Here is a 25130-nt window from a genome sequence, read left to right as displayed (position 1 = left end):
TCATGTGTGTGCTGGTTCTTTAAAGACCGACTTTAATTTCATTACGATAACACAAGACAATCACACAGAAAGAAGCTAATCATTTTGTGACCTGATTAAATTAAAGACTCTAAATCCAAGTTGTACAAGCTTCCTAATAACTACTGACCATCTGTATCATCAGATCATCATAATTATTTTAATGTTTAAGACTAAATTATATTTAAAAAAAAACACATGAAGTCCGTCAATTGTGATCAGCCTGTCATTCATGTTTTAAATGTTGTTGAATAAATCTATCTATCTATGATGAATGGTGTAATTGTTGTTCTGTTTCTATCCACACAGTGGCAGCAGAAACAACCTTATCAGGTGTGTTGTGAGGAAAAATAAACTGTCCCTGTAATAATATAAATGAACTATATAACGTTTATTAAAATATATAAAAGACAAAATACATATATGCATAATTATATCCATGATGAAATATGCATATAGAGTATAATAATTATACAGTAAAATGTGTTTACATATATAGATTTGTTTTTTTTTATACATATAGCAAGATATTTTTGCATTAAAACTGGCAGTGGTGATTTCATAGTCCCCCCCGCCCCCCCCAAAAAAAAAAAATTAAAAAAAAAAAAAAAATAGGAAACCCCTCACTCCACAGCAGGCCTCAAAGAGAGACGCCTGTGTGAAAAGCTTGAGAGCAGCAGCACCTTTACACCTGAGATCCATGTTTTGGAAAGGTCTCCTACAAAACAGCACAATTATTCTGACAAGTAGTTTCCAGGGACTTTAATCTTCAGCTTCAGAAGGGAGAGGGTGTTACGTCAGAAAACCATCTGATCTGTTCCTCTCTTATATTTGTACCTTTTATGAATGTGATTGAAGCCATCCCAGCAGAAAACCCTACACAAACAATAAAACTGTGCCACACATCTTTTGTTATTACACAATAACATCCTTCTGGTCCAGTATCATCTGCCATCACGCCACACGTTTGCTCAGTACATCTAATCTCAGGATATATCTGTATAGCTTGCAGGAGGAGAATAAAAAGATCCTGGACAGAGTGTGAGACATTAAGTCGTTCAGACTGGTGTGGTTGGTTGTGGTTGGTCCTGTACAGTTTCAGCCACTGCACACTGAGGGCGGTCATGTCTGGTGGTAATGGTGGTAGTGGTGGTGATGGTGGTGTTCGTGATGATGGTGGTGCTCGTGGCGTTGGACCATAGGAACCACAAATCCTGGGCTCCCAGGGGGGCCAGACGCCTGCTCCCTCTCCAGGCTCGGCAGTAAAGAGGGCACTGGGGGTTGCTGCTGAGGGTGGGACTGAGGCGGCAGAGGTGTTTTGGACGGGGACAGGGCCTCTCGAGCTCTGGCCCTCAGGCGTTTACTGTGATTGTATTGCAAAGGATGCTGGTGGTGGCCAGAGGGTGCTTGGTGTGGCAAGTGGTACACATCCTGACCTCCGTGGCCCGCAGCGCTGGCGCTATGCAGCATTGTTTGCAGAGGAGGGTGGTAGCCATGACATTTAGTGGATTTGCCACCTCCACTGCCTCCGTTATTCCCTCCGCCCCCCTTGGAGGTTCCTTTAGGGGATTTGAGGAACTGTGTACCCTTGCTTCGAGGCTCCGTTGGGTTGTAGCTATCGCTGATGACCTGTGAACGGCGGTGGTGAACAACTTGGGCTTCTGGCTCCTGGGAGCGTGAGCGGATCTGGCTTTGGGAGCTCCGACCATTCATTTCCTGAGGCGGGAAGACAGGGTTGGTTCCTGAGGGACAGGACAGAGACGGCAATTAAAACTGAATGCATATAAAATTACTGCCGTTTCTCCTGAGTATCCCTCAATTTGCAGCTTGTCATTGTAATATAATAAGAGGAATGTGGATATTGTACATTTTGTAAGATCACAACAACAGGCAAGATGAAAAGCAGAATAAAGTGACACTTACCTTCAAATCTGGAGGTGTAGTTCTCTATGCCAGCAAGGTCCAAGTAGTGATTCCTCCTCTCTGTGTTCTCATCCACACAGTAATGTTGACCCTCAGTGGCTGGTGGCTCATTACTTTGCCCTTTGCTGCTGTAAATCATCAAAATGAAAATGATGTAAACTCCAAAATGACTTTGCTCATTTATCTTCAAGAGCAAACACAATGTATACAGGGAATATTTTAAGCAAAGCTTCCTTTGTAGTATTGACCTGATGTAGGAGGACAGTCGCTTGTCAGCAGCACGACTCTCGTCCTGGTGACAGCGCTCTGGAGAGACAGAGAGACCGAGAGGTCAGGCCAGGAAGAAGTGTTCAGCAATGTACATACTTAATATGTTTTACACACAATCTACATACACCATAACTGTGTTGTACATTTGATAATGCTAGTATAAATACAGGATGAACCAGGTACTGTGAGCACCGAAACAAAGTTAACATAACAAAGAAAATATCACTTGTTGCCAAAACATGCGAACACCAAAGATGCAGCTATGCCACAGTATATTGGACTAAATAACACTAAATAAGTTATTGTGGTGTTTTCATTTTCGTTTACCTGCCCCAGTTTCTCTTCTGTGGCACCTCGGCTCTGGAGTGACAGTCAGTTTGACACGCAGAGTTTTGCTCTTGTTATGGCAAGAGTGATTCACAGAGGCGTCCACCACATCATAGATGGTGTGCATCAAACTTGACATGTCCTACAGAGACAAATAAAACACAGTTATTACAGTTTACAGTCCTACCTTTGACAATATAACAAACTATAAATGTTAAAGAAAAAGCATACAGTACATCTAGGGGCACAGACAGCACTACACAAAAAGGAGAGGCAAAAGTGAACACACCCACTTACCTCTTTAGTAACTTTCCCACTGTTGTCGAAGTCGTAAAGAGTGAAGATCCACTCCTGACGGTTGTCGTCCTCAACAGAAATGTCACACTCCAGGTCCTGAGAATACAAATTTGTACTTCTTTAAAACACATTAACAACTGGATGGTTTCAAGCTGCATATTTTTGCCGATCATCAGTACAGTAAAAGTACCTCCACAGTGTGTCAAAGATAAAACAGCAGCGAGTATAACAACAGGGCGCAGCAAAGTACAACTGATTGAATTTTTTATCAGCTTGATTCATTCATGTTTTCCAAATAACGTGTATTGTTTAGCGTTTAATATGTATGATAATCTATCAAAATCAGACTGTCCCCCCTTCAAAAAAGGGTAGAATGTCGCAAATTATTTATACCAAATTAAATTCTTGTTTGAAACAAGATCCTTTCGTTGTTTCTACCTTGTGCGTGCGTGTTTAACCATGATTCTCTGTTACAACACTTTGACAGTGACTTTGATTCAGATGTATCAACTAACACAGCCATAATTGTAAAAATAAACATCTGGAATATAGACCAAGCTGCAGGCACAGTGGAGGGCTGACACTGTCTCAAAAAGTGTGTGCGTTTACAAGGGAGGGGACCCCAGGGAGAAACGGGGCCCTTTATGGTTCTATAATATCACCTCAGCTCACATAACCAGCAGTGATCACCAAAGGGCGCATCTGAGCAGTTCTTTAAAACATGCAAGTCTAAACATTACAATTTATTCTATTTATTGCTCCCTAAATCCAATCAGGACATGGTCTGGAGCGATGTCAACATACAGACAGATGTTCTTGGGAAAGAGGTTACCCACCATCTATTTACTTTCAAACCCATGTTTAAATAACTTTCCCTCATTGAAACACAAAACAGTTTCAACACTCCTGAGACCTTTTCTGCCCTAAAAAAAAAAAAAAAAATCCTGTTACATGAAAAAAAACACCGGTATGTACTAATTTAAGTTGTATTTTGCTTAACCAGCACCTGTGCTCCTCTAAAGCATGTTAAACTAAATTCAAGCCTTGCAGGAACACTGCTATACATAATGCCTCCATGCTACCCATCTGTTGGTGAACTTCTGTGTTTTGTGAGTCTCACTGTAAATTGAATCACATCACAGCACTGAAATGTTTCCAGGTCCTTCTACTACATACGTTCAGGCTGATGCGTTTCTTCCCCGATGCTTTGCCGGCATCTCGAAGTGTCTCCCTCTCTCCGTCCTCAGAGTGCAGGTATTGCAGGTATCTTTCACAGCCTTCTGCCTTCTCTGGAGGAAGAACCACTGTTAACACAAGAGGACATGTTGAGGTTAAATACTGATTTCTGACGTAGAAACCAGGCAACATTTTGTGCAGTACAAAAAAATGACAGACTGAACTTTATTTAGGTATGCCTTTGACCTGACACCATATTCATTCCAAAGAAAACGGCTCATCAAACATTTATGCCTCTTTTGTATGTTAATGTCAATAATACATACACAATACAGCCGAATATCTTTCTAGTGGCATTTATGGCTTTTAATTGTTCAAACAGTAATTACAGAGAGATTTTTAAATGTGCGTGTAATGCTCAGGAATTGTTGTTAATAGCTTTACAGCAGTCTATTTTGTATTGCTGCTATCACTAGTCCAAAAGGCTCTCTATGCTCTTATCAAAGCTATTAATCGAAGGTAATAACGCACTGTATTGCACTTATGAATCAACCAGTGGACACGCCTTCAAATCTATAATTTTATGCTTGTCTTTCACACAACGTTACATCTGCTTTTTGCAGGATAAACCACTGAAGTACTGTTTTAGAGACATCATTCTCTACCTACCCTCTAGGGGACAGTGTTGATCTGTGAATTGTCCATCTTTCAGCTCAGCATTTGGAAACTCCTGGGACAAGGAAAGAAATGAGGAAAGAGAGGAGGAGGAGGAGGGGGGGATCAGAGATGTAAGTGAATCTACAGTTTAGACCACAGACACAGAGAAAACAAACAGTTCCAACTAAAGCATTTCCTACTCAGATGAGCGGGACAGGGCTGGAGGCTCCAGCGCGGTCAAACACTTTGAACATCTGCACGCTTATTGTGTTTCACTGTCTGGGACACAGCAAGCGCGGCCACAGCCAAGCTTTCAAGATTCTTCCAAGCCCTTCAAACAGATGCCTCACATCCATCAAAAACCCGATGCACTTCATCATCTGAGCTGTCTCTCTCAGCCAACCTGTTTATTCTCATCCTGCCTGACATGAGACCCACTGAGAAGTGTTTGATGGAAGTTTAGGAAAAAGTTTTGTTGTATTTCTTGCTTACAACTTCACTCTGAGAAGTTTGGCTTATGTAAAATAAACCTCACGATGAGGTCTCAGCAACATTTATTTTGAGTGGAGAATAATTGCCAGATGGAAATTTCCATGCAGATAGGATGGAACTGATTAAATACACTGTTCCACAGCCATAAAACAAAAGCAGGATGGAAAGGGAAAAAAGCTCCGCTGTCATTTGTGAATAATCTATTTTCTGTATAAAACAGAACCACAATGTATTCATGAGGCAACACACACACACACACACACACACACACACACACACACACACACACACACACACACACACACACACACACACACACACACACACACACACACACACACACACACACACACACACACACAGCCATACTTTAATTATTGGAGTGTGGAAACAATGAAAATTAAGTGCAGCACAGGCCCTAAACCACAAGTATTTAAACAACAAATGATTCATCTCATTTACGTCATTCTCGGTCCTCTAAGCTGCTCCACACACTTTGAAATAAAATCTCAGCAGATTGAATCAAGGAGGCCCACTGAAACGAGACAAATAAAAAACAGATAGATGCTAGAAAACAAAAGAACTCCATGTACCTTCAACAGAGCTGAGGCTCAAGCGAGAGTCTGAACATCTGCATGCGTTTAGGTGAATAAGCCCCCCTCCCCTCTTTCACCTCTTTCTCAGAGTAATCACAGCGCCAGGGCTTGTGGTTCTATTTAACAATCTCAAAGCCCGTGATTATTCCTCACTTCAGAGGATGATACCTCCAGCCTGTAATCTGGTCCTGACCTTCACAGATAAAAGCTGGGGGGGCAGCCAGTTAAAAGTCTCAGGGTCAAGGCTCGGATACCCCTTGCAAATTGGCCACCGGAGACATTGAGAGAAACCAGCAAAAGATTGGGAAAGGAAGGGAGAGGGGTAGGAAGTGAGCGGGAGGAAGAAATGGGAGGAAAAAAGAGGGCACAAAGGGGGAAAATGAGGGAAGGAAAGATAAGAGGAGCAAAAATGGAAGAGGAGAGAAGCAGATAAGAGTTGAGACAGAGGATGATGCGGTTTGTGAGATAGGGCCTATCTGTTGCTTACTCCAGTTTGTGGGAGCTCAGTGGGAGAGATGGAGGTGGGTTTTTAGAGGCTGTGGAAGGCTTCAGGGAGAGGTGGAGAAAACTGGTACCGCTCCTTAGGCCCCAAACAAGAAGCAGCCTTTAATCATCAAATATCAAATACACACTAACAAAAAGAGCATATGTGCATCCATACACAGAAAAATACACACAGTTCCCATCTTTTATGGTTTCTGCAGCCAAGTTGTTGTTTCCTTTCTGCACTGGATGCTTTCATCTCCCCTCTTTGTACTGCAGTAATGAAGGGCAGTATGTAAGGAAGAGGGAGTTCACACAGACACATTGTTCTGCAGCTCAGAGGAACATCAAAGACAACCATTGATTCTTCCCATCATCGTTCCCATGAGGGTACAGAGCAAGGTATAAGCACCTCTAAATGAAAGACAAGATTCAGCGTTAAATATGATGAAACGAATCAATCAGCCAACTGCTAAAAGCGAAGCTTGTCTCTAATTAAAATTGAGATATCAGGAGACGTCTCGCTGGGCGCACAATGAGGGCACCAGCAGGGCTTGTGTTGAACACATGGCTCCCTCCACCCCACCCCACCCCACCTACCACCACCACCTCCATGCTCATTACATCCATCGAGGGAGCTAATGAGAGAGCAGGTTCGCTCTGACCACAGTCTGCAGTTTAACGTCTAAACACATGGCATCTCCATCCACATCGCCCACGGTGTCGGGCTCAAATCTGCCCACCACATGTGTAATTAACTGCTTTCTGGCATCTAGCAGCTCTCATTCTTTCACTATCAGATCACAAACTGCTCTGCAGGCTACGCAAATCTGTTTGCATTTTGCAGCAAAGCGTTTCTTCTTTTTTTTGTGGTGTGCACCTGAAATCCTTGATATACACATCTATGTAGTGTGTCATATTAGGTGTAGCAAAGACATGTGTTGGATACACACTCAATAAGGTTTCAGATCTCCGTTGTCTTTAAAAAAAAAAAAAAAATGCACTGGAAATATGCACCGACAGTGTTCTGTGTAAACAAACTCGGTCTTCCAGACGCCTTGACATAAGAGACAGAAAGAAAGGTGTGTGATGTTTGTTCCTGTTTAATGCAGCAGTTCTGCCAAGCTTCCCTAAAGCCTCAGCCTACTGCCAGACTTTTATGTGGGATAGGGTAACCAGGGGAAGCTATCATAGCTCCCTACCAGGTGACATCAGACATCCCCCAGCAGTCTCTCTCTCTCTCTCTCTCTCTGCCTGCCTACCACCCATCCTCCCACTGGAAAACACTGAAAATCTTTGTTCTCACTTTGCCCCTCTCCAGCTCACCCCCGAAATATAAGTGCACACACTTGTTTTAGTTCATTCTTCAAACCATGTGACGCGCAACTGATTTTGAAAACTCGCATCTTCAAAACCAGGGCAGGCCAACATCAATATTGTTTACACAGTTCCTCTGGCCTTGGGGTATGAAATATGGCAACTTGATCAGATGTCTGGATGCGTATCCAAGTACAAACATATGCTGGAAAAATACCAAAACAGGATACTGTCTGCTTCCCCGTGCAATTTCAAAGTTGTGTGGTTTTTCAGATTGCATATTTTTAAGTTATAATTAGCTTAAAAATAACAGTTGGATATATACAGTACAGTGGGTGGGTGTATTGAATTGTCATGTTTGAGGCGCCTTTGTATTGTGCTGTGCAGTTCCTTATTCAAAGCAGGCCAACAACCTCAGTTATTTCCCTTAATTTGATGCAGAGAGCCCCTTGGGAGACAAATGCTGAGTGGCTAACAGTGGAAGTTCTCCAGGACGTACACAGTTTCTAGAAATACAAAGTCACCTGGAACTGACACTTAAGAGAGCACCACAGGAAAGCCTTGACGACCACCAGCCAACCAACATTCCTTCTCCCGCTGACCATTAATTGGAGATGATTGTGGGGTTCCCCACTAATGAAAAGGAGAACTGAGTAGTATCAACATAAAGAAAGGTACACCAGTTCGTAAACAAACTGCATACTCGTATGCATGCCGGAGAATGAAACTAGAGAGGGAGTGGGGCCATTGAGAAATAAAAGCCCTCCATTCCAGAAGAAACCAACCTGGCCTTGACTCAAAACCAGATGTGAGCAGTTACACTGAGGAGAGGCAGAGTAAAGGAGAGGAAGATGAGGGGTGGCGAGAGGGGGAAGAGGCTGTGCCGAAAATATGGGGAGCTAAAAAGACACGGTCAGTTGCATAACATTTGTCTCTTCTCTTGCAAGACAGTAAAAGAACAATGTGTTGCTCTCTTGATGGCTGAGCAGAAAGCCCCTTCTCCTTTTGGTTCATCAGACTTCAGCTTTCAGTTTAATCAGGATAATTATGCTGCTCCAAGTCAACAGAGTAGCAATATTCAAACAAACAGTACTCCATACACTTAATTGCTGAATTCAAGTGAGCCTGCCAAATAATGTTCATCATGATCACAATATAAACACAAGCTAAAGGCATGTTTTCACGATTCATTATATAACCATGCACCATTATCATAACTGAGTTAAAAAAGCCCTCATTAGGAGTGGCATTTTCCCATTTGGCTTGAAAATAACAACTCAACAGTTTGAATTGCAAGACAGCTAAAGTTTGCCATTGCCTACTAATTAGAGTATGTTATCAGTAACTGTGTGCCTTGACATGTTTTTCTATGAATGGAAATGAGATCAGAGCAGAATGCCATCCTGTCATCTGGACGAGCCCCATGTGGCGGAGATGGCCCAGATACAGCCCTGTCAGGGTAGCCGGACTCTCTCTGAGGTCAAACAGGAGGCAAAACCTCTCCCTTGGCAGGGCATGAATCACTGGGGTGAAGCCTCTTCGGTGCTAGTATAACAACAGCTGTGGTGAGAGATGAGCATGCCTGCCTGTCGATGTAACAGCAGCATGTAAACCTCTGAAAGTCACCCGCTCCTAAACTCTGCACACCCCGCCACACTTTTCTCACTTTCTTTCTCTCACTCTGATTACGACCTGCTGGACGGCATAAACAGAGATTAGCCTCACTGGCTGACCACCCTGCATCTGTCACCAGTGCTGTAATCAGTTTGCCTTCATTAAAGTGGGCTTTGACAGGAGTCTGATGAAACGGAGTGCCCTCCTCTCAGCTGTCACACAAGCAGCTACTGTAGGGACTTGGAAACCTGTGCTTCATACCAGTGACTGAATCAAACTCAAATCTGGGTTAGGCAAGTGTATTAAATTACAATGTATATACATCATAGATCATAACAAGTTTGTGTATTTGATCAATTACTAAAAAAAAGAAAGACACAAAGTGGCTGTCATGGATTTCTAAAACCCCAAAACCCAAAGTAAGTTACAAAACGTGGTGCCACAAACATTACGACTGCACCAGAGAGACCATGTTGCTTTAATTTATTGGTGACACAGCTTTACTGTTGCATTACACCACTATTGCATGGTGGAGCAATGCAATAGTCTCTCTGCACAGACTTTTATATGACCAAAACCATGTGTTACATGCACTCAAACATTTGATGATGTGCGCGAACAAAAATTGAGTCAAAGGGGTTCTTTTAATAGTCAGAAGTGATCCTCATATATTTTTTTTAAATGTTCTTCTTTGTTTCCAACAAGTAAAGACCTGAATGTTTTGTTTCAACTTCAACTCAAGGGGGAAGTCTGACAGTCGTGAAGTCCTTGTCTTAAGTCTGAGCTGTTCACCAGTTAGAATCATTTTTCTGAACTGGAAACAGTGTAAACCAGCCTGTTTTTCCAGAGATTTATGGTTAAAACCATGTATAAACGTCACCTGCTTAATATAGAGACTTCTTAATAACTTGCACAAGAACAACGATGAACATTATTATATAATTAGGGTTTTCCTCTCAGCACTAAATTCTAACATCAAACTGCTCTCAGCGGGAGATTTATGTTTCGCCGAGTGTAGTATGGGTCTAAAAACATAACTGTCTGCTGAATGGTTAAATGCCTTATGAATGTAATCATCAACAGGATATGAACTACAAACTTCAAACTGTGATTAACATACCCTCACATCTACACATCTTATGATGATTAAATTTAACTTGACCAGTTGTTTTAAATAAATGCAAATAAACCAGCTGCAGCCAACAGTTATTTTTGTTATTAATCAATATATTGACTACTTCTTTAACAATTTGATTGTTTAGTTATGAGTTTGTCTGAAAAAAGTGAGAAAAAAAATGCATCTTTTTTTGCCGGACCAACAGTCCAAAACCCCAAAAGTTTCCATTGACAATAATATAGAGGAAAGAAAAGCATATTAGAGAAGCTGGAACAAGATTAATTTTCTTTCAGTTAGCTAATCTCATAATTGATTAATCTTTTCAGCCGTGAAATGAACTATGCTGCAGCAGCAGATGTCAAGGGAAAAAAAAAAACATGTACAAAAAAAAAAACTAGACAGCGGACACACAGCACAACATACTTTGAGCTCGCACACACAACCTGCCAAACAAAAAAGAAGCAGTGCACAAGGCAACGGCATATCAAAGCCAGTGTGGGACTCAAACAGGATGTTCCTCTGTTTCTGGCCTCCATGTGAAATTCTGTAAGATCCCGCGCAGGCCCCTGGCTCTTAAGCTCGGCCAATGGGGAGCGCATCCAGGCCAACAAAGCTGAGGGGATTTGTTCCACATTCCACAGACCCTTTAAACAACACAGAGGATCTCAGAATGCCAGGTTGTGGGTAAGGCGACTGGGACGTCAGTCCCATTATGGTCAAAAGGTAGGTGCTCTCTGCAAGTGACCAGCTGAGCAGTATTTCAAACATGCCAGCTGCAATGACGGAGTTTAATATAAATCACTCTTCAAACTGGCTGTCTGTCAGTTACAATCAACAAGTAAGAACCTCTCCTCTTCGTCTGCTTTTTCTGAGTAAAAAATATTTCAACACACTCACTCACCTGTAAGGCAGCTTTTTGTGTACTGTCGTCAGTGTTGGGTTTCCAGGTGTCTATCAAGCATTGAGATGTCAGATGTAATTGCTCTCACCTGTGCGATACCCACCAACACACAGTGTTTTCATTGCTCTTTTTGTTAAGCTGCAAGAGATTTGAGTCACAGCTTTAAAAACCCGGCATGGCAGTTATAGGGGCGAGGCTCTGCGGTCAGAGGCTGGTGGAGCTACAGACGTTACAGTGCTCCTGTGGGTGACTGAGAAATGTAAACAAACCATGTTGGGGAAGGACAGCTGCACTTCAGTGTGGAGGAGCAGCAACATTGCCCAAGCTTTGTATGTAGCATGTTTTTGTCTGATGTCTTCCCTCAGACCTGTCAGACAAGCTCAAGTACCTCTTCGTCAGTCATGTCAGTCCAAAAACGTTCTTACAGATGGATTAGAACTGGATGTCAAGTGGAGAATATTTTCTTCATGAAATTGAATTGTTAGTGTGTAGGTTGTTGTGCTTTTTTACTACCAGTGGCAAATGTTTGACAATTCAATCACATATCCATTCATTCTTTAATCATTTCAGCTGTTTATCCTCATAATTAGTTAAACCTAAAGTGTGGTACTTTTACATCTAAATGAACATCCGTTACAATTCCTTACCAAATCAGTCTACGCAATGCTGATCAAGCCCATCACCGCCAGTTAAATCTCTCTGGATTTCACAGCATACGGAGTTTATAAATTTCGTGTCTGGTGTGACATTCCTGTGCAGACCAGATGAAGGCATAATGGACATGCTTTATAGGCAGAGTAATTTCCAGTTTAGCCCTATGCTAACTTGAATGGGGATAAAAATCATTTATTTGTGTAGCTCCTCTAGACTTTCCAAAGATTATCAGATTGAATGGATCCAATTCTGATGTGTGAGGCATCACTTTTTGCTTGGTATTGTTTATCATTTTATTATTTGACTATTGATTTATCACTTTTGATAGCTATTTCAAGTTTTTTTTATTTCTTTTGGCAAAATATTTCAACTATTCAACAATAAACTGAGCTAACCATTTAGAGTGTTTATTGATTACTTTTTTACCAAATATTTTAACTGTTTATCCATAAAGTTAGTTAACAATTTGAACTGATCATTTTTTGCTTTTTGAGCTGTTTATTCATACAGTTAGATAACTATTTCAATACTTTACAGATAGGCTACGTCAACTTTTTATCACTTGCTCACTATTTCTCTGTTACTCTAAATTACAACGCTCTGTGACAACTGCGTGTGTGTAAATACACAACTTTTTGCTGCTCACTTGAATCTGAGGCACTCGTGCTGTTAAAGGCTTGCAGGGTGGTGGATGAGCTGCCTGCTAGTTTCCTGAACATGTAAGGATCAGAACAGGTTCAGGGTCAAACCGCAGCTCTACAGTCCACTAGTCACTGCTCCCTATGGGTAACCTACTCAGAGACGTACAGATGCATATGAGTAACTACAAAAAGAGGAGCTTATGCAGCCATGACCAATCAGCCAGTAATGTAGCATGAACTCTCAACACATTCATCTGGGAGCCATGTTGGGGAAACAGAGACGAATGGCTGCTGCACTGCTATCACTGCATTGAACCGTCGGGGAGATTTAGGCTTGCTGGTGTGAGACAGCCAAGATACAGAGTTTAGTGTAGTCGGATGCAACACATAAGGCAAGCGGGCAAGCAGAGCCTCTAACTCATCTGTTACAGCCTATTCTCAGTGACACTTGCCAAACCTCAGGTCCCAGGAGACACCACTTGTTTGCATAATTGGTACTGTTTACCATGAAATATTTAAGACTTGAGGCCGTCCTGTCCGGGGTAAAAATGTCTTGGCTTCGCAGACTATGGCACAGTTTTTTACAGTAAATATCTTAAATCTGATATACTAAAGAAAAAACCACTGCTGCCGATTCAAACTGGCTGCACGCCTTCTATCTCTTTTCTCACGTTGTGTAACTCTCCCTGACTGTCCGGTACCGCTGTCTCCTCCAGCCGGCAGGGATTGTCAGTCTCAAAGACCACGAGAATTCTTGACACTGCAAGAACAGGCTTAATTTCAAGCTGTGAAGTTCCTCACAGGCCTGGAACTGGGCAGGGGGTCATCCCAGGGTCAACACCAAGTGTTTTCCTGAGGATTCCTAAAAATACCCTCCTGCTGGGCACAGGAAGCAGAGGAGACTCCACGATCTTAAGACAATGTGAAGGTAGCCTGGATATGTAAAATGGACCATTGCCAGTGGGCCACTGGCTGTAATGTTTTGGCACATGAGACACAACTTCCCATGTAAAAAGGGACAGCTGAAAGCTGAACAGGAACAAATGAGATGTAGAAAAAAAAGAAAGTAGCACATGGTCCAATTACTGATGCACCAAACTCATGCAAAGCTCATTCATATTTCTGTTGAATTATTCTCAAAGAAAATTAACGGTCAAAAAAAAGTAAAAAGGATACGAGGGTGTGCACATGATGAATTACTTTTGAAATCATAGCTACAAGACAAGAATTTTAAAGTCTCGTCGGGGTACAAACCATGAATTATAATTTTTTGTTCGTGGCACATCATGGAAATACACCAAGGAGAGATATTGAGGCCAAAGTGAGCGAGACTGTAACATCTGTGCTTCTTCCTCTTGGACTGAGGCTGTCATGTGTGCACTTTAGTGACCTGACAGACTTGCTGTGTGTCTGAAACACAGTTCCCCAGTGTGAAATTCTGAAACGTAATTCATCCATGGCACAAGCAGAGATCAAAAGGGTATGGTGCAGAGGGCAGCTCCACCTCCATCTCAGTTTTGCAGCAGAACGCACAGAGAGCTGCTGCTTTCACAGCCATAATTATGGAAACCAGGTCTAAGGGGCCATAAAAGAGTCTGCACTTTAGCATGGGCTACATTAGCTCAGTATTAGCTCCCTTGTATATTCTTATCTTATCTCTGGTATAAAGCTACAAGCCTGATGGAGTCCTACTCTTTATCACACAGCAAGTCTGGAGGCAGTCCACTTCATGTCCGATAAAAGTTCTTGAAAGAGGATTTATGCTTCAAAAGGCAGAAGGTGCTGATGTGCAGTAACACCTTAAAAGCTATGAGATAATCAGGTGCTACCAGGATGGAGCAACTCTCAAAGCGGAGCATGTGACAGCAGGGGTAAAAGTTCAGATATTCTGATACACTGGCATTTTTTAAGTGATAGGATCAGTCAGGCGCCTATCAACACAAAGAAGTAGGTGGCGGTTAAAAAGAAAGATTTTGCTGGGCTACTATATATGAGAATTTTACTGTGTTGCTTTATAGGCAAGAATCTAGCCTAAAATGTCCTCTGTTACTTAACTAAAGGTGTTGTTTATTCAGTATTTTCTTCCTTTAAGATGTTTTCCTTCACTTTAAGCTCTTCTGTAAAACTATAAGCGACAAGCTTGACTACATCAAGATTGGGGACAGTGCGTTGACTTTGTGATGTACCTCCTTTGAGCAGATGGTGTCTCTGAAAGGCTCTCAGTGAGGGGGGCAAGCATCTCAAGAACTGCTGTTTATTTGAAATGAGCCTTTAGGTAAACATGTTACATGGCACACAGGGCCAGGTCAGCTTTTGAAGTGGACGGGCTCAGGAAAGACATGGGTGGGGGTAAGAAAAGAAGGCTGCCTTCAGAGGAAATGAGAACAGAGGACTCTTTCAGCAGCGTTTCATCCTCTCCCTCCCGTTCTGTCACATATAGAAAGAGCACAAAAGGTGTTTGGGTGTATGACCATCGCAGATTGTGAGAAGCACTGAGTTCTTATTTCTTCTGAACACATTAGGTAGAATCATTCTGTACTAATTTTTTCCCAAATTAAATTCCCCTGAAAAATGACCACCCATGATAAAAATAACCACTTCCTTTTAACGGTGACCCATTGAGGGTTTTTGATGACGGGAACAGGTTTGTGTTACAAAAGCAAGTTTGCAGCCATTCCCCATCGGAGAGGAATGTGTTGTGCAGAAGGAGGGCCGAGCCTGTGCTGTCTGCACAGCCTGGATCCAAGCTTTGAAGCTGCTAGTGTGTTTCAACAGCTAACCACTTTCAGATGGGACTGTGGCATTTTATGAGCTGAGTAATAGCGATACCTACACATGTGCAGGCTTGGGGTCCCAAAGAGGGGAAGGGCTCAGCTCATAGCAGAGAGACAGACTCCTCGGGGGTCTGGGTTAGGCTGTGTTTGATAAATCTCATGCTATGACATTCTGGATATGAAAATGGAAGACAGGAAGATGAATAGTGTGGAAAATCTGTTCAACAGTGAACACCGTTTAGCTATACATTCAGCCTTTTTCAAGGTGTAGCCTCAACATCAAAATGAACTTGTTTCACTCTCAGGCCTCAAACCTTGCAGGGCGTCAGGTTCATGAATGTGGAGCAAGGATGGAGTTTCGAAGCATTCAGGGGTGACCCTGAAGGCTTTTTATACAAGAACAACACAGAAAGTGAAGGTAACACAGGCCAAAAGGAGGTGCACAATGCATTGCAACATGAACAGTGTTAATGAGTAGCCCAGAACCATGACATTGTACATAAATGTTGGTGTTTATTTCTGCTATGGCACTGCTGTCCTTATTTTTTTCTACTCTTAAGTGATTTTTTTTTTCTTCATATGAACAACAAAAGGTATTCAAGCCCAAGATTTATAGCTATCAGTGTATTGTGCTGCACACTGCTATTTAGCTTCCCGTATGCTTGTATTGTGGAATATATGAGTCAGGTCTGCATCTGACCTATATGGAGACAATCTCAAGTTTCCACTGGCTAGATTCAATGGACAACACAATCTTGTCCAAAATCAGAGTCCCCTGTCCTCTTTCGACTCACAGTCTGCAAACATTTAAAACAACAAAATATTGAACAGCAACAGCTCTGCAGCGTCTCTTCTGATAATGTTCAGGCTCCCTGAGCTTACCACATGCACTAGACACACTGAATATGCAATTAAAACAATGTAATCAATTAACAACAGCCATAATGACAGAATATAATAACATCACCAACAACCATAACTGAAAAAATATAATATTCCCCTGGCTGCTCTAAGGCTTGTGAAATGAAGTCCGCTTGGAAAAGAACAGGGGTTTATGTGGAAACATACCTTACACACTAAAACGTAATAACCTTTGAGTCTCCCGGTGTTTTACTTGGCTGGGAGAGCACTAGATCAAACACAGACTTGGATCCAGCAGCCTTTGCCAAAAATGTCAGCGCTAAGCACTGGACTCCAGCTTCAGGTATTTTCTTTCCCCTGGCAGGGTTCGAGAGTAAAGACACAGACCAGTATTAACCCTCGACGGGGCTGCCCTAAACAGCCACCAGCACACGAAATCATGCAGGGGAAGTGCGGTCTCTGCTGTCATCAGTGACAACGCGCATCTGGGTCATGCAGTATCACTGAAAGCCTGGAATGGGCTCCATTTAGGAAGTTAAGATACTCACATAAATTTGAATGCTTGATGACTTGCTGTCATCTATTCCTGTTAAAGCTACACTGATCGCTCTGAAGTACGCATACAGATATCTCATAAATATCATGAAAAGCAGTCACAAGAAGTAAATGACTTCAAAGCAATGATGATGGCGCTGAGATATCTCTGAAGGCCATTCATTCCATGTTTGAAGATAAGCACTCCAATAATGAAAGAAGTGGAGCTACTGTCATTTCTCTTGTCTAAATATATTCTCTTTTGAGCTGTAGGAGGAATTTAAATGATTATTTTTCAACCAATTGTATGACTGTGTGTGGATAAAATGCTGTATTAGAAACAGTTGTCACAATGTCATCAACAAATGATACCTATATGAAGACTGATGTTATGATACTCTTGACAACATATGCTATAGCCATTCAGGATGCTGCCTATATGGTAATACAAGTATGACACCATAACATAAATGTAAATATCGTACTACAGCCAGGAGACGGTTAGGTTAGCACCAAGACAGGAAAAAGGAGGGTATAGCGTTCCTGGCTAATTAACATGTCATATTTCGTTTGTGCAGCACTACTTCTTGGCAGTGTACCATGACTCCCAAACAAACCAGATCAAAGCATTAATTAATTCGTGACGAATTGGGCATTTCTACAAATATGAGGCCTGTGTTAAAACAATGTAGAGGGCTGCATAGGTGAGGGTGCAATGCTCCAGGTACTGGTGAGGTATAAAATTCAATCCAAGAAGTCCAGTTTCATTAACAGATCTGTTATTTGAACACTATGACAAAAAATATTACAGATGCGGCGACAATTATTCAAATTTCTTTTAGATACAGGGCTCTCGTTAAAACGTAAGTCCACTAGGAAGGATTGCTTGTATGATACTGGCCATATTCAGCTTTTTTGTCAGAGCAAAACTGTGTTTTTCAGTTAAAGCCTCCTATGCAACCAAATGGGATCCATTTAAATTAGAGCTGCATATTTCACTCAGGGCCATTTCACGCGGCTAATGGGCTGATTTTGTTACCTCTAGTGTGGTCAGAGTCAGGCTAACACTTTCCCTGTCCAGTCTTATGCTAACCATGCTAAATATGAGTGGTATAAATGTTCTTAAGTAACTATCTATCACCGTGTAAGGTGACACAACGGTGATTGAGCTTGTGGCCCAGTGATGAAAGCCTTTGTATTTGACGTATTATAAAATGAAAGAGCTTAATGTTGACATTCCGGGTTAAAATCACAAGCAGCATGAGTTAGGGACAGGTCCATCCCCTTGTAATTGTTGTTCTGTGACAGAGGGTCTAGGGAGCTAATGCAACAGGCTTTCTCTTTAACTGACTTGTGTCTGAAGTATCATGCCAAGTTACTGACATCACCCAGGGGACACGGTTTGGAGCGCTCGGAATTGAAGTGGAAAAACAGCTCAAATTACTGATTATTGCCATAAGTGCCGCCAAAGAGACCAAACTGAGATCTTTGAGATTGTTACTTTAACTCTCAGCAAGAGTGTGAATAAACATATTCATCAAAATATCAAAGTGTTCTGTTAAAAGTAATTGCATTATTGTATCCGTTTAGTCAAAATGCACCACTGAAGCAACTAAAGATTAAGAGGCTTAGGGGATCAATGGGGGCCCACCTCTCATTTTTGCTTCATTGTCCCCTTGCAGGTTAATACGGCCCTGGTTTGTAATGAAAGCTTGTGAGCCAATATGTATGTGATGACTCTTTGATTCCTTTTGATGGCCAAAGAGAGCTTGTTTCATGAGTACTAGTCACAAGGGAATTAGGGTGAAAGAGAGCAAACTGCTTCAAAGTAGTTCAGACAGTATAAATATCCTCAGAAAAATAAACATTTAATCTGCTAGCAGTGTTCTAATGTCTCTCTACATTAGGCCCAGGCCACACAAACCAGTCCGTGCCTCTCACACACAAATATACAGACCGAGAGTGTGAGAGAGGGACTCGACCTCTGACTCAGAGGCAAAGCCATGCGGTGATACACACTTAAGCATTCGACCATGAAAATAATGGCTAAAACAAGCATCTCGCACTTGGGACGGTCATCAAAGCCAACAAGGCGATGATGTTTACACTGACAGAAAAGTGAAAGTTTGTTCTAAACAAATGGCAACCAAGGTTGAAAAACATCCTAAAACAAGAGCTTGATTTACATGTTTAACAGCTGTTACAAGTTAATACAGAAGGTAAAGTGAGAGGAGATCAATGGTCAGCTTCTGTCTCCCCAAACAAAGCAACGGACAAGGTGAGGCTCTCCCTTCCCCCACTACCTTTAAAACCCTCAAATATCTCACCTAAGAAAAAACCCCAAAAAACACCCGTAACCCCTATTCCTCCACCTCCTCCTCTTTTCCTCTTCCCCGCCACCCCCTTCCCACCACAGGCCCTCTCCCTGCTCCAGGATTTTGCTGTACAAACCAGGAACAGATGTCTGCCGGGGCCGTGCTGAAAGACCCCGCTGTTCTGGATGCCAGCCACATGCTTTTCATTCAGAGATGAAGGCTCACAGCTCGCCTTCTTGTGAAGCCAATTTCAAAAAAAAAAAAAAAAGGAGGGGTGGAAAGAAACAAACTCTCCAAATGCCTTCAAGTTTCTTCAAAAGCAGTACATATATGAGCACACCTTTTTGTCTCCTCTCCTCCATGTATTGTTCCCTGGTAGTGCCTCATCAAGGATGCCTTTTTTCCCCCCCGGTTATGGTCTTAGATGAAGCAAAAATAAAAAGTCATGAGACATAAAATAATATTTCTTGAAAGAAGTCTTGAAGTAGTTGAAGACTTCAGGAGCTGTGGAATTGTATCCAGCACACAGCAAACTAACACAAAATGCTCTCAGTTTTTAAACTTGTAGGTGTGCACAAAAAAATAAATGTAATTTCATGCCACAGTTTTAAGATTACACAGATATCCCATCCTCAGATCCAAATCAAATACTGCTAACTCAAAATTAACGGGGAGACTAGAAGATATACCCAAATGCCCAGCGGCAAAACTGTCCAAAGAAAGCATCCATTTTGAACAGGATCACCAAATGAGGATTTTATATAAGGGGAAAGTCTTATTCACAGATTCCAGATGAATGTTAAAAAAACATTACCTTACAATTAGTTTAGTGAGCTGCTTGGGAACTATGCTCTTAAACCTAATTTATTATTGAGGGGTGAGTGCTATGTAACTCTCTGTAAGTCAAAATAAATTTGTGTCTTGGAGCTTTTGGCACATCATTACATCCAACTAAATCCCTGACGGAGCCTTTTTTTTTTAACTTCAAGTGTGATATTATTAACCTTTCAAAGTGGAATAATAAAGCTCTTTGTTGTGGAGTTTAAAATGTTGACACACTCCCTCTTAACAGGCCAAGTCTGTGGGAAGTCTTGAGACAAAAGATGGTGCTGAAAGGTTGAATTAGCCCATCAATATTTAGGCATTCAAGCATGTCTGTTTGAAGCCTCCAAATGAAGCGCAGTGGTTGTGTGTGAGCTTGTGTGTGAGGGTTTGGACTGTTGACGTGTTGATGTTTCCAGAGGCAAAACACGGTGAACCTTCGCAGAACTCTTCCACTAATAAATACTGGGCAATCTCAAATATTCAATAACCACAGACTAGAGTCGTTTTTTTTGTTGTTGTTCTTTTGTGGTCAGGTTGATGACTTTACCTCAGTCTGCCACTTTGATCTCACCTGTAATATTTCGACATTACACAAGGTGCTTGAACAGGTAAAACTTGTCTGGAACACCTGCAAAGAAGTGTCAAAGTTTTGACAACTGTTGCCAGGATGAGCTAAGTCATCCTGCTGAATCACGCTCCCTTTGTGCCCTAATACCACACTTTAGGGAGGCTATAGGATTACATAGTGAGGGCAACTTTATAGCTGCAATCTTGAATCATGTGGTTTGCAGTAATATCAATATTTAAACAGGTCCTTAAAGCCTTTGATCTTTTGTTATTTCTTGTCAAAGCACAGTGAAGCATTCATAATTTGTTGGATAAAAACGACTGCTATCTTGAGGAGATTTCGAGATTTTACACAGACTGATGTTGGGCACATGCATGTTTAATTTTTTTTTTTTTTTTTTTTTTTTCTGGTAGGACACCATCCCTCGGCCCATCCCCCAGGACAGGGCAGGGGGATAAAGGAGTGAGGGTTCGAAGCCTCCACTGATATCAGAGCCCTTTTATAACTCACAGTTCTGCGCTTTGAAGTCGCAGCCAGACAACTCAGGAATCCAACTCCCCCCATTTCACAATGAGGAGGGGGATGGTCAGAGCTAAAATCTTGTGTTTGGCCAATATTCTCCTATATGAAATCATAAGTAATTTAACTGTCTATGCAGCTCATCAACCAGGACTAAGTGGTGAAACTGCTATCTGGTAAGAACCATATGCTCAAACACTCAGCAGGAGAAAATGTGGCTGAAATTGATCCTAAAAAAACTCCAAATCTCCTAAACACATTAAATCATTACTGCTTTTTTTTTTTTCCTGTTTGACTTGGACCTGCTTAATCATCATCTAAACTGCAGACATCTAAGAACCCATAATCCAATAATATATCTGGAAATGTGACAAGGTAATCTGATCCCAGCAAGGAATTAATTAACAGAGTGTGGGATCAAATGAGGAAATGGCATTACCGTCTTACAGCTGAGATATCTGTGCTCAAGGTCTGTCTGTTTGATGGGAAACTATATCACATGAAAAAAAATCCCTGGGGACATCATCTGTCTTTACATTGATGGAGATATAGTCGCATTTCAAACAGCATGAATAGACCTGCCACTATATATGAGCAGGCAGTAGCATATACCCTGAGTGAGATGATATACAAGATATAGAATCAGTTTCATCCCTATTTTTGGTTTATTTAGCGATTGATATTGGACTTACTCATAATTTCATTACTGATTATCTTGCATGCTGATTGTTTTTGCTATTAATAATTTGGTGTTATAAACTATAAAAATTACTATAAAAGGCTTATTCTAATTTCCTAAAGACCAAAGTGATGTCTTCAGATTTCTGTTTTTTTCGACAAACAATCCAAAACTCAAAGATATTCAGTTAAAATGGAAAAGCAGTCACAAAAAATGGTGATTGCTCACATGTAAACAGGAATCAAAAAACTCAAGTAGAATATATAGCCTAAGTGATATTTAAAAAAGAATGAGAAACATATCTAGGTTTTATCCAAAGGCAACTGGACTTCTTTTATTATCTTGAAGACGTTTCGCCTCTTATCCCAGAACTGAAGGAGCCTTTTTGGGGGAAAAGCGAAATGTCGTCAATAAAATAAAATAAGTCCAATTGCCTTTGGATAAGAACTAGACTGACCAAGATCTTGGTGACTGAGAATTTTCACAGACAATGAAAAACAGTTTTCAAGTTGCTTTCTGACAGAAAAAATACCAAAGATATTATTTACTTTAAGAATTTGCCAAAAAGACACCACGACCAGTGTACAGTATGCAATAATGGATGTGAGTCCAGGTTATTCTGTTCACCTCGTCTGAATTTCATCTCAAAGAAGCAGGTAAGGGGTTAGTTAAATGATGATAGTCATCCAGTTTTGGTTTGTGATTGAGCCTCTAATGTAGCCAACTAATGACTCAAAATAAATCACGGGCATGACATTGATAGAGGTGAGGGTGGGACCCATCTACCTAATAAGTGCCAAGCTTATGCCTTTGGTGGTTTTCCTTCAAGAGAGTGTGAACTCAGCCTCCTCTGAAGCAGAGTAAAGTGCTCTTTTAATTTGCCATGAGTGGGCGGTTTATAGCCCTGATATAATCCATAACTCTTCCACTAATACAACCACCCACCGCACAGATTGTCAGTACCTCTGTGTGAACCTCATGCAGTTTCTGTCTAAGAGCTTGGGACTCAAGTGCCCCTAGAAACAACACGCTAATTGAAGTGATGTAATGTTATGCCGCAGAGGGCTGCCCGCTGGGAGGCACACTAGAATGAGAGGCATTGAGGAAAAAGACACAGCCCTGAGTCATGATGCCAGCAGCCACAAGAGCAAACTTTATATACCTCAGTCTGAGAAACAACTACCTTTCCATCCAGCCTGTGTCTTTCTGTATGTGTGTGTGCGCTGCCTCGCCAAGCCGCTTCACACATGGGGCTCAGGGCTGTCATAGCCCATCCAATAGTGCTGGCAGGGGAATAACCGCTGCAGTGTTGTGCCAGAGCCAGACATGACAGAAAGAACAACAACTTACAACTCTGCAAAGACATCAACATGTCCTCACTCATGCCTGTGGATACAACGCGCTTCCACTTAAGTCAAGAAGATCTCAGATCAGCATTCAGGAAATAGGAAATGGAACAGCTTCATTCAGACAACTTTTAAGTGCTTGACAGACTCGTCTCATCAGCAAATGCAAACACACACACACACATAAACACACACACACACACACACACACACACACACACACACACACACACACACACACACACACACACACACACACACACACACACACACACACACACGCACACACACACTAGTTTTCCAGTCATTAATTTGGTTCATGCAAAATTGTCACATACTGTATAAGGCACATATGCAAGAGCGAATGTAATGATTAACATAATTCTACCCCTTTAAAAGAACCTAATTAAAAAAACAAAAAAACATTTTTGTCATAATAAATCAGTTTCTTTTATTTTCTTTGAATCTTTTTTTTTTTTTTTTTTTTTTTTTTTTTTTTTTTTACTTTAGTCTTAAAAATGCTTTGTTGCCAGTATTAAAACTTGTTTTCACAGATTTAAAAGAACGATTTCATAGCCTTGTAGTCTTTTATTTCATTTGAATCAGATGCTGCAGGGCTTATTGTCACTTAGGTAGTAATAAACGTAAAATAAACACAAACCTGCATGTTCTTCAGCTTGTGATCCGATGTGCTGTATCTCTCACATTCCTCCATCCCTCTCCGGAGGAAGGCGTTCACAACAAAACTGTCTCCTGAGACGTGAAGAATACACACAGCTCAGTAGGTAGCCACAATCTCAGCCTTAACTTATCATCATTAATAAACCTTCATTATATGAAATGATTTACTTTTATCCTCACCTTCAGGGTTTTCTCTGCGCTTGCACGCTTTAGATGAGAGGCAGGGATGTAAAACAAATTGATCGTTAGTTTTATTGAGACACTATTTTTATAATGTTGTCATTCGGTGCATTCAGTCAGGACATTTCTTACCATGTTTTGACTGAAGTTTGCCCATCCTGAAGTCCCTCTTCCCTGGATCAGATAAGGTACTCCGAAACCCGACAAGGATAAAACAGTCTCTCACTCTACATGGTCACATTGTGTTTGTTCAGCAAGAAGAAAACTCCAACTTCATCCAGAGGCGGGTGATTAAATCGCGCGTTCATTGAAGCGTCAACTGTCAGTGAGATGATACAAGAAAAAAAAAAAAAAAAAGCAGTCAAATGGTGTGTGGCGGAGAGAGGGCGCACTCACTGTCTGGCTTCAGGCTTTACTTCAGTTCAACTGACGTGAAACTACTTCAACGCAACAGAGACCGAGTAGTAAGTGTCAGGTCTGCAGAGGAAGGATAACACTTCCGGTTGGTTGCTAAAAAATAAAACAATAATAGTAAGTTGCGAAAAAGTTGCTAAAAGTTTCGAACAGTTCACAGGTAAAGATGCGGGGTGGAGTTTGGTAATTATTTATTGAATTAAAAAAAAATTATCTCGATGGAATAATTTCAAAAAGCAGCAAAAATGTTTTGAAAATTGAATTGTTTTCCCTACAAGCAAATACATGAATTCGAATTGGCTGTTACTTCTGTCTGATATGTCGATGCCATCATGAATCCACCTAACCATAATCAGAACAAATCTACATTATTATTATTAGAGCTGCAAATACATTCTTTCATTATTGATTAACCAGTCCATTTTCTTGATTATCAATTAATTCTTTTTTTAAAAGCTTAAAAAAAAAAAGAAAAAGTCAACCAGTGTTTCCCAAAACCCTAAGGTGGAGCGTGAAATATCTTGTTTTGTCCTGACCAAGTTACAAGCAAAGGATATCAGTTTGTTGTCATGAAGGACTAAACTGAAACCAGAAAATTAGGAAGCTGGAATTAGATCATTTTAGCACATTTCTTCTTTAAAACAATTAAAACAAATCAAAACAATTAATCAATTATCAAAATAGTTGGCGATTAATTTTCTGTCAATAAATCAACTAATTATTTTCATCCTTTTGTGATGATTGCAGCTATCACTTTACAACATGCTGAGTAGTCTACGCCATTTGATTGTTTTTATTTATTGAGAACTTAAGTTTTTTTTAAATGATCTAATAAAATGACACAGAGGCCAAAGTCTTAAAATTGTATATATGAGTGAGTACACTGTTAAAACATATTGTGATTAATAAAGTTACAAATAGGCTAAGTTGCTGTGCTCCATCCTTTATTTC

At 41.1% G+C, this 25130-nt stretch overlaps 1 protein-coding gene across 2 annotated transcripts; it reads right to left on the bottom strand.

Moving 5' to 3' along the window:
• nkd2b (NKD inhibitor of WNT signaling pathway 2b) lies at nucleotides 1–24141 on the bottom strand. Of its 2 annotated transcripts, none has more exons than XM_069696120.1 (10): nucleotides 23898–24141; nucleotides 23766–23792; nucleotides 23566–23657; nucleotides 4681–4741; nucleotides 4012–4139; nucleotides 2836–2931; nucleotides 2539–2680; nucleotides 2190–2247; nucleotides 1942–2069; nucleotides 1–1760 (listed from the first exon to the last, which is right to left on the bottom strand). In XM_069696120.1, the coding sequence occupies exons 1-10, from the start codon at nucleotides 23920–23922 to the stop codon at nucleotides 1141–1143; spliced, it is 1377 nt and encodes a 458-aa protein (XP_069552221.1). In that variant the 5' UTR covers nucleotides 23923–24141; the 3' UTR covers nucleotides 1–1140. The 2 variants fall into 2 exon arrangements, with proteins under 2 accessions (XP_069552221.1, XP_069552222.1); XM_069696121.1 differs by having other exon boundaries at nucleotides 1942–2066.
• Between the last annotated feature and the right edge of the window lie 989 nt (nucleotides 24142–25130).

The sequence above is a fragment of the Brachyistius frenatus genome, unplaced genomic scaffold (assembly GCF_029030835.1).
Source record: "Brachyistius frenatus isolate BFR_SWC_R1_liver_20210118 unplaced genomic scaffold, ASM2903083v1 Contig_20, whole genome shotgun sequence".
Taxonomy (NCBI): Eukaryota; Metazoa; Chordata; class Actinopteri; family Embiotocidae; genus Brachyistius; species Brachyistius frenatus.
Note: the sequence above shows the minus strand (reverse complement) of the source record. Positions and strands in the feature narration are given on the sequence as shown.

What these genes read in the sequence shown, in the direction of transcription:
- nkd2b (XM_069696120.1), bottom strand. Translation starts at nt 23,922, where the DNA reads ATGGGCAAACTTCAGTCAAAACATG. An exon ending in ACAAGCTGAAGAACATGCAG is followed by an intron (nt 4,742 to 23,565) that starts GTTTGTGTTTAT and finishes TCCTTGTCCCAG; the next exon opens with GAGTTTCCAAATGCTGAGCT. An exon ending in CGACTGTCCTCCTACATCAG is followed by an intron (nt 2,070 to 2,189) that starts GTCAATACTACA and finishes GATGATTTACAG; the next exon opens with CAGCAAAGGGCAAAGTAATG.